Source organism: Caretta caretta, chromosome 5 (assembly GCF_965140235.1).
Source record: "Caretta caretta isolate rCarCar2 chromosome 5, rCarCar1.hap1, whole genome shotgun sequence".
NCBI lineage: Eukaryota > Metazoa > Chordata > Testudines > Cheloniidae > Caretta > Caretta caretta.
In genome coordinates, this window is record NC_134210.1 from 125200078 (window position 1) to 125210030 (window position 9953).

Below are 9953 nucleotides of genomic sequence, written 5' to 3' on the forward strand. Positions count from 1 at the left end.
AAACCTCGCCCACGGCAGCTTGAGACCACTGTTCCTTGTTTTGTCATCTGCTACCACTGAGAACAGTCTACATCCATCCTTTTTGGAACCCCTTTTCAGGTAGTTGAAAGCTGCTATCAAATCCCCCCTCATTCTTCTCTTCCGCAGACTAAACAATTCCAGTTCCGTCAGCCACTCCTCGTAAGTCATCTGTTCCCGTCCCCTAATCACTTTTGTTGCCCTGTGCTGGACGCTTTCCAATTTTTTCACCACCTCCTTGTAATGTGGGGACCAAAACTGGACACACTACTCCAGATGAGGCCTCACCAATGTCGAATAGAGGGGGACGATCACATCCCTCGATCTGCTGGCAGTGCCCCTGCTTATACAGCCCAAAATGCCATTGGCCTTCTTGGCAACAAGGGCACACTGTTGACTCCTATCCAGCTTCTTGTCCACTGTAACCCCTAGGTCCTTTTCTGCAGAAAAGTCAGAAACTCCCTAACTGCCAGGGAGCAATTACTGAAGCTAGTCTGCCTGTGGAACTGGAGGTGTGTTTTAAACCCTGCTCTGTTATGGATTAAAAATGGCCCCTCCAGCAAACTCACGGGGAAGAGTGAGGAAAAGCAATAGCTAGGTGGAGCCCTGCTGGAATGAGTAAAGGTCTTAGCCTGCTCCTTTTAGGGATATGGAAGAGGAAATACAGACTGCACGAGTACTGGTCAGCTAATCTGACTTCTGTGTTCAAGCCCCGTGAAGCTCTTTCCTCTTTAGTCCAAGTCTAATAAAATGTGTGAGGTCAATGAGTGGATTTCACATCAGCAGATATTTGCTTCAAACTTGGAAAGAAGCTGGATTTTCTTTACACCATGAAGAGCATTGCAGCCTACATTTCCCCAGCACAGCCCTTACAGCTAATTTTTTCATAGGGAAGGGGTGGTTCTAACACATCCTCAAGCTAGGGTCAGCCGTAAGATACCACATCAAAAAAGTTGCAGGACCAATCTCAAGTTATACAAAGCAAATGCAGTAACTGACTAACCCACCAGATGCAGTATTTATGGCACAAGGAGCAGTGAGTTATTTCAGCAAACCCCAGCATGATCCACCAACAGGCTCAAGTGTTTAATCCAAAGGCCTGTTGGAGGATCCAAGGTGTGAGCATAGAGATCACGCTCGCTACACTCCAATGGTCTGAATATTAGAAGGAGAAATGGGAAAAGGAAAGAGATGCTTCCTGCCCCCAGCTGGCTATTTTTCCAGGGCACTACTGCCTGCATAATTAGTGACTGTAGCTACCAGGTTGGAAGACTTGTAGTGTGCTCTGAACATGGTTGGGCTTGCTTCTTCTGCTGGCTGCCTGTGTGGGAGGGCTATGGATGGGAAGGTGGTTTCTAAGCCCTGAGCATGCAATGGTCTCTCTGTGCTGGTGTTACTTGCACCTGTGCAGAGCTCTCTGGAACCCAGCTACTCTTCCCAACTGCCTGTTGAAGTTACTGGGGGTCTGAGTAAAGGCAGGGGCTGGTTTGTGCAGGGCTCATTGTAGAATCAGGGCCTAACACTGCCCCACTCTGGCCTTTGCAACCGCTGAAGGTCGTGTGTCTGGATGGAGGCCCACTCACATCCCCCTGTGGGACAGACACATGAGTGTGAACATCTAGGCTTGCTTTAAAGGAGGGAGGTGAGCACCGGCCTCAGCCCCAGGCCACTGTCACTCCCTGCTTTGATTTTACTCCCTGTGTGAAGGGCGATGGGTAGGTGATGGGAGAAGTTATACATGCTGTGATCTGCTGTCACTCCAGCTGGGAAGGGCCCTGGCACTGGAGTAACTAGGCCACGAATGACAATGGGGAGAGGGTAGAGTCGAGCATAGTGGCTATGACTGACTCCCCCCTGCCCAAAGTTTTCCCTGAGCTTGTCTCCCCTCTTAGTCCTTCCGTATGGTTGCGTCATCCCCATCATTTCCCAAATGCTCCCCTGATTCCCCCTGAGCCTGGGGTTCCACGTATTGAACTGACCCTTATATTGGAACTGCTAACTGCACTCAGTCTTTAACCCCTTATTGCCCAGTGCGGGGCAACCTAACTCTCTTTGAGCAATCAGCACTCTCCTAAATGCATGAGCCTATACTGCATGAGCTAAAAGCCATAAGGCTCTTAGCTAAAGATGCAGAGCCGATGCGTTAATCTCTGTCTCTCCAACTGGTCCTGGTGCCACGAGATGGGACAGAAGAACACACCCAGAAGGTGTATGGATTACAAGTGCATCCCTGGGCTTGAAGAACTGGCTGTTTCTGAGCCTGCCTTAGATCAAAGGTTTAAGGCCCTGGCCTGTTCTCTGTAGAGAGAGACTTATTACAGGGGGACAATCTGGTCTGGCTCTCAGAGAAAACGGACCGGGGGCAGCTCTCCTGGTGTTCCTACACAACATTGATTTCATTGTTTCCTGCTGTAGCCACTCAATATTCCTTTTTGGGTCTTGCAGGGACATCTCACTCCACCATGTCTGCTGAGGAAAATGAACCACAGGTGGAGATCCAGGCAGAGGAGCAACAGGTGGGTCCCTCCTGGGGAGGCAGGTGTGCTTGGCGGCTGGAAGGGCTGTTCTAGCTTGAATGTCTCCACTGCTGGAGACAGGGACTCGTAACCACAACGCTAGCTAAGGCTCCAAGTTCTAGTTTTCGGAGTGCCGTAGTCACTGCCCACAAGTGCCCCCTGAAGCCAGGAGGAGCATCGGCACTGGTGACCCTCTGTATGCTGTTTGCACTCGAACACGGTCAAATCCCGCTGATTATAATACCCAGTAGGGGCATTGTACCGGGTGCTGGACTGAGACATGGTTCCTGATCGGGAGAGAATGCACTTGGAAAGACAGAAGGTCTCTCCGTTCCATCAGTGAGAGCAGGAATGAGACCGTGACAGTTGTGTTTTGTTGGTGGGTGTGCCAGGACGGAAGCAGCATTCCTGAGACTTTGCTTAATATAGGCAGCTGTTCTAATGGGACCAGGCTTCTGGGTGTGTAACTAATGTCACAGTCAGGCCACTGAACCCCTGCTGAGAGGGACCGGAGACTGCCTAGCTCTGAGGACAGTCTCCTACAGAATCGGTAGTTTGCAGAAGGAAAGACAGGAGGGGCACCTTGACGAGCCAGGAGCTCTTCCTCAGCTGACTCCTCTTTCCCTCCCTCAGACTGCAGGGGACAGGGTGGCTGGCCTGCCCTTGGTCAGCTCTGCCTGTGAGATGGCCTCTGCCAGCTACACTGCCACCAAAGAGACCCACCCAGCCATCAAAGCGATATGTGAGGTGGCAGAGACTGGGGTGAGAACCATCACCTACGCTGCTATCACCGGGGCACGGCCGATCCTGGACCAGCTGGAGCCACAGCGTGAGTAAGGGAAAGGGAGACAGGAACGCTCCTGTATGTGTAGCGGGGGAGGTGGGTCTGGGGGCAGGCTCAGCCGACAGTGGCTCTAGGCCCACTACTGAACTCTGCCTCCAACTGGCAGGAAACAGAATCCACAGACTCCCTTCTCCTGCTCCTCTCAACTCCGCTAGCTCCTAGACATGACCTGTCCAAGGCATTGGCCTTGTGCGGAGCGACTCTGACGGCTGCAGCAGCTGCTCTTGGGGACTCTTGCTCAGGTACCAGCGGTGAGCTGGACCAGCCTAGAGACAGTCAGTGCCCAGGCACAATCCCTGGTGTGCATAGCTGGCCCAGTACCACACAGCCACATGCACTGCGTATGGCACCTAATGCCATGGAGCAATACCTGCTTGAGGGCACAGGAAGCAGCTCCAATGCTAAAAGGATCTGAGCCCATTGCAGGCACTGGAGACTCCTGAAACCCTCTAGGAGAAGCTTGGGGTGGATGAATCATAGAATATAAGGGTTGGAAGGGACCCCAGAAGGTCATCTAGTCCAACCCCCTGCTCAAAGCAGGACCAATTCCCAGTTAAATCATCCCAGCCAGGGCTTTGTCAAGCCTGACCTTAAAAACCTCTAAGGAAGGAGATTCTACCACCTCCCTAAGTAACGCATTCCAGTGTTTCACCACCCTCTTAGTGAAAAAGTTTTTCCTAATATCCAATCTAAACCTCCCCCACTGCAGCTTGAGACCATTACTCCTCGTTCTGTCATCTGCTACCATTCAGAACAGTCTAGAGCCATCCTCTTTGGAACCCCCTTTCAGGTAGTTGAAAGCAGCTAACTGAACAGATGACTGGCAGTGGGATCTCCCGAGCTAAACATGTGATGAACCAGACTGGCTCCATAGCCTTGGGCAACTTCCCCAACCCCTCTTCCTTGGCTCTCCCATCAGTAACCTGGGGACACTTGCTTAGGAACACCAGTCCTCCAATGTACATGGATTAGCAGCCCCACGAGATCTGTGCACATGAAGGAATTAAGGGAACGAGTTCTGTGGTTATGTTTCAGTTGCAGGAGCCAATGAACATGCCTGTCGGGGTCTGGACAGACTGGAGGAGCAGCTGCCCATCCTGCAGCAGCCGATTGAGAAGGTAACCACACGAGTGTCAGGGCTGGTCCTGGAGCAGCATGAGGCTGTGGGCCCTTCACTTCCGCTAGGTGTTCAGTGACCTCTCTTCTGATCCCTTTTCCTCTAGGTGGCTTTGGATGCCCAAGACCTGGTGGGTGCCAAGGATGCAGTCTGCAGCACGGTCACTGAGGCCAAGGATGCAGTGACCAGCAGGGTGAGCGTGGCCCAAGGGGCTGTCCAGGAGAGCGTGGAGGTGACCAAATCCGCCATGACCAGGAGCATGAGCACAGTGATGGGCTCCAGCATGGGGCAGATGGCTGCGAGTGTCATAGACGCAGCATTGGGGAAATCTGAGCAGCTGATGGACTACTACCTCCCCATGACAGAGGAGGAGCTTGGTAAGATCCCCTCTGCTGAATACAAACCAATGTGACCCTGGTGTCTTGGGGTGTGGCTTGAACTCAGTGTTCACAGCTGATGTGCCAAAAGAGCCACCTCTCCTTTGGGCTTCCTTGCAACTTAGCTTGGCTACTAGCCCTCCCTTTGTTCCTTCATGCTGGGCCCTGTGCTCGCCCTGTCTGATGGCTCTGACGCTGCTCCCTGTGCTGCTACCCACTGTCTTACTGGTCAGTGCTGCAGGGCATCCAAATGTGCCCTGGGAAATATTCCATCGGTCACAAGCTCTGGGAGGACTGAACGCATCCCTGCCTTGTATCCTGGCCCTGCCAACCGGTGGTACAAGTAGATTTTAATTCTTACCAGTACGGCGACTCATGGGAGGGACCCAAAAGTGTAGGGGGGCACATGACTCCCTCCCAAACGACCCCACCCTGCCTCGTGCGGGGAGGGCTCTACAGACTCCAGACAGGAGATGCAACGACGTGGAAGGGCTGGTGGGGGACCAGCTGGGGGTGGTACAGACACACCGGAGGAGGTGCCAGCATTCTGCTCCTTTCACTGCTGAGGTTCCTGAGAGCCCTGTGGTTTTCAGTGGATAGCGAATGTCATTCCAGTACGTCATACTAGCAACAAATGTCTTAATGGTGCGGCGTACCTGACCTTACTGCCTTACTTGCACCACTGCTGCCAACTGACCCCTTCCCCCTTCCAGCTGAGCTTGCCACAACTCCCCTGGAGGGGCCTGGAGAGGCTCCTGCAGAGCAGCGGAGTTACTACGTGCGTCTGGGTTCCCTGTCGAGCACGCTGCGCCAGCGAGCCTACCAGCACGCCCTGGGCAAGATGAGACAAGCCAGGCAGCGCACCCTGGAGGCCCTCTCCCAGCTCCAGCAAATCATTGACCTGGTAGGAACACGACCCCTCTCCCCTGCCCTGTAGCTGCTGTGGGTCACGGTCTGTCATAAATATAAAGGGAAGGGTAAACCACTTCAAAATCCCTCCTGGTCAGAGGAAAAGTCCTCTCACCTGTAAAGGGTTAAGAAGCTAAAGGTAACCTTGCTGGCACCTGACCTAAATGACGAATGAGGAGACAAGATACTCTCAAAAGCTGCGAGGAGGGAGAAAAACAAAGGGTCTGTGTCTGTCTGTAGGCTGCTTTTGCCGGGAACAGAACAGGAATGGAGCCTTAGAACGTTTAGTAAATTATCTAGCTAGGTATGTGTTAGATTATGATTTCTTTAAATGGCTAAGAAAAGATTTGTGATGACTATCCCAGTCTGTGTGTCTTTTTTGTAACTTAAGGTTTTGCGTAGAGGGATTCTCTGTTTTGAATCTAATTACCCTGTAAGGTATCTACCATCCTGATTTTACAGAGGTGATTCCTTTACTTCAATTAAAAGTCACCTTGTAAGAAAACTGAATGCTTTTTCATTGTTCTAAGATCCAAGGGTTTGGGTCTGCGGTCACCTATGCAAATTGGTGAGGATTTTTACCAAACCTTCCCCAGGAAGTGGGGTGCAAGGGTTGGGAGGTTTTTGGGAGGAAAGACGTGTCCAAACTATGTTTCCCAGTAAACCCAGTTAGAGATTGGTGGTGGCAGTGGAAATTCCAAGGGCAAAGGGTAAAATTAATTTGTACCTTGGGGAAGTTTTAACCTAAGCTGGTGAAAGTAAGCTTAGGAGGTTTTTCATGCAGGTCCCCATATCTGTACCCTAGAGTTGAGGGTGGGGGAGAAACCTTGACACGGTCTCTGCAGCCTCCCATGCTCAGTGCCATTGGCACTGTTTGTTCCTGGGCCCAGCTGTGTCTCTGCAGTAGTGCTGCCCGCCTGCTGCCCACAGCTAGCTGTGGGAGAGCTTCCCTGGCCAGCCGCCTCCTGCTCTTCCCAGCTAACTGCCCTCTCCCCCTGCAGATCAGCCATGCCAAGCAGGCCGTAGATCAGAAGATTCCCAATGGCCAGGACCGTCTGTACCAGATGTGGCTCCAGTACTGCAGGGGCAACTTGGAAGGGCAGGAGGAACCAGACTCCGCAAAGGTATTCTCCTCCTTCTCGCCCTCACAGCCTTGCTCCAGTGAACTCCCCCCATCTGTAGGGGAAACTTGCAGATACTCCAGTCTTTCTCCTTCCAGCAGGTTGAAGCTCAGGCTCTAGCCACGTCCCAGAGCCTCACCCAGCAACTGAAAACCACCTGCCTTACTCTCCTGGGCAGCATCCGGGGCCTTCCCAGCACTATCCAGGACAAGGCCCAGCAGGTCTCGAGCAGTACAGAAGAGCTCCAGGCCTCCTTCTCCAGTGCCGGCTGTTTCCAGGATCTGTCCAGCAGTGCCCTGGCCCGGAGTCGGGAGATGGTGACCAAGACCCTGGAGTGCCTGGATGAGCTGCTGGAATATGTGACGCAGAACATTCCCCTGGACTGGATCGTGGGACCCTTCATTCCCACTGGAGACTCCCCACCGTGTCCTGATGAGCTGGTGGAGGAAGGAAAGAAGGTGGAGGCCTGAAGGGTTTCCCCTGCTGCTGGAAGGAATCCAGCTGAATTTCCTGCATAGCTAGTGTGGGGTCTCCTTGCTGAGGCCACAGTGCTGCTTTGGCAGATGGTGGACTGAGGTCAGGTCTTCCTTCTGCAGAACCTGAATGTCATTTCCCAGGCACACTTCCCCAGAACCATGTATTACCAGTTACAGGGTGGCATCACTAGTCATGCAGGACTGCATCCCTTGCAGGGCTAGTCTGCTTCTCTCAGGACATGGATTGTAACTGACACACAGCTGTCTTCCTCTGTACATAAGAAGTGCTGCTGAGCTTGATTTTTTTCCTAGCTTTGTAATGTGTAAAACTAGGGTTTTAATGTCACAATAAACTGCAACTGCATTCACATTCCTGTCTGCTTAATGTGATTCCCTCCCTGACTCGTGCTCTGTACAAATATACTGTACAGGTGACCCCATCCCCCTCTATATATACACACACACACACACACCCTTGCACCCACTTTTTTTTCTGGCAGGGCTCTAGAATGGCTGAGCTCCTCCTGGGTGAAGGCATCTCTTCAGGTGCCTCCATTTGACACTCTTCCATTGAGACTATTCTCAGGTAGAAGGAGGCAACAGCCCATTGAGAACACTCGTCTTGCTTCCAGTGTGTAGTAAGGCAACAATACAGACTCTGAGATCAACTAACAGAGGGAATACCCAGTGTGTTAGGGCACTATGGCCTTGAGAGGAAATGGGGTGTGTGGAGAGCTGAGAACCTACTTCTGGTAAAGTTAAAAGGGTCACATACAGTGGTGGGAGACTTCCAGGCTTTGCCTCTAATCCAGTGCAAGGTTGGAAGTCTCCAGGAAAAGAGATGCTGAATTGTTAAATCCCAGTTGCCTGGAGTTGTCAAAACGCACCCCTGCGCGCACACACAGGGAGACTAGCTGCAAGAGAGAGAGCAGCAGACAGTCTTGTTGAAGCATGGACATCAGCCAGCCTGCGTCCTTCCTCCCTGCTGTTAGCCAAGCACCTGCCTAACCTTCCCTACTGCCTAGTGTAAACCTAGCCAGGCCAATAACTGTACAGGCACATGGCTCAGGGTTGTGGGAGATCCATAATAGGACCAGTGCTGGGCTTATAATGCATTTTCCTGAGAGCTTGTGTCTGTGCTTGAAGTCACAAGGGGGTAGTGACATCTAGGCAGCTCCGTCACTGTTGCTTATCCTAACTCGGGCTTGAGCTATTAAAAAGCTTTAGGCAAGACCATGTCTCCCAGGTTCAGCACTGCAACAGCACCATGAGCAGGAATGGGTGTGTTGCCCTCAAAGAGGGAGACTAGTAATCAAAGTGGTGATGGAAGCAGCTCCCATGTCTGGTTACTGCTGATCTCATTGGACAGGGCCTGGCTTGTACCCCAAAGGACAAGGGATAGCAAGCTCTTCAAAGTCAGAAACTGCCAAACTGACAGGCTAATCTGCCTGTGGAACTGGAGGTGTGTTACAAACCCTGCTGTGTTCTGGATTAACAAAGGCCCCTACAACACACACAGGGGGAAGAGTGAGTAAGAGCACTCGCTAGGTGGAGCCCTGCTGGGGTGAGTAAAGGTCCTAGCCTGCTCCTTTTAGGGACATGGAACAGTAAGTGCAGACTTTAGTAGTGCTGTTCAGCATATGGGACTTCTGTGCTCAAGCCCAAGGAAGCTCTTTAGTCCAAGTCTAATAAAATGTGTGAGGTCAATGAGTGGATTTCACATCAGCAGATATTAGCTTCAAACATGGATAGAAGTAGGAGCTGGATTTTCTTTACACCATGAAGAACATTGCAGCCTGCATGTCCCGAGCATAGCCCCTGCAGCTAATCCTTCTGTAGAGAAGGAGTGCTTCTAACATAGCCTCAGCCAGGGTCAGACGTAAGATACCCTATAGCAACTGTTGCTGGACCAGTCTTAAATTATACAAAGCAAATGCAGTAACTGACTAACCCACCAGATGCAGTGTTTATGGCACAAGGAGCAGTGAGCTATTCCAGCAGACCCCAGCATGATCCACCAACAGGCTCAGGTGTTTAATCCAAAGGCCTGTTGGAGGCTCCAAGGTGTAAGCATTGAGATCACACCAGCTACGCCCCCAATGGTCTGAATATTAGAAGGAGGAATGGGAAAAGGAAAGAGATGCTTCCTGCCCCCGGCTGGCTTTCTCTCCTGGGTGGCACCCCCTGCATAATTAGTGATTGTAGATCCCAGGTAGGAAGACTTGTAGTGTGCTCTGAACATGGTTGGTCTTGCTGCTTCTGCTGGCTGCATATGTGGGAGGGCTATGGATGGAAAGGTGGTTGCTAAGCCCTGAGCATACAATGGTCTCTCTGTGTTGGTGTTACTTGCACCTGTGCAGAACTCTCTGGAACCCAGCTACTCTTCCCAACTGCCTGTTGAAGTTACTGGGGGTCTGAATATCGTAGAATATCAGGGTTGGAAGGGACCTCAGGAGGTCATCTAGTCCAACCCCCTGCTCAAAGCAGGACCGATCCCCAATTAAGTCATCCTAGCCAGGGCTTTGTCAAGCTTGACCTTAAAAACTTCTAAGGAAGGAGATTGCACCACCTCCCT

The 9953-nt window shown here is 51.8% G+C and overlaps 1 protein-coding gene across 1 annotated transcript; it reads left to right on the forward strand.

Annotated features, from left to right (window-relative positions):
- Positions 1-2459: 2459 nt before the first annotated feature.
- On the forward strand, positions 2460-7372 carry LOC142072057 (perilipin-3-like). The gene is made up of 7 exons (XM_075128268.1): positions 2460-2534; positions 3168-3363; positions 4414-4496; positions 4602-4872; positions 5586-5776; positions 6783-6905; positions 7004-7372. Exons 1-7 carry the CDS (start codon positions 2481-2483, stop codon positions 7370-7372), a joined length of 1287 nt encoding a protein of 428 aa, XP_074984369.1. The 5' UTR covers positions 2460-2480.
- The last annotated feature ends 2581 nt before the right edge of the window (positions 7373-9953 follow it).

Excerpts from the sequence above, each read along its gene's own strand:
- LOC142072057 (XM_075128268.1), top strand. The coding sequence starts at position 2,481 with ATGTCTGCTGAGGAAAATGAACCACAGGTGGAGATCCAGGCAGAGGAG. Across the intron at positions 2,535-3,167 it reads TCCAGGCAGAGGAGCAACAG|ACTGCAGGGGACAGGGTGGC; the intron begins GTGGGTCCCTCC and ends TCCCTCCCTCAG. Across the intron at positions 3,364-4,413 it reads GGACCAGCTGGAGCCACAGC|TTGCAGGAGCCAATGAACAT; the intron begins GTGAGTAAGGGA and ends GTTATGTTTCAG.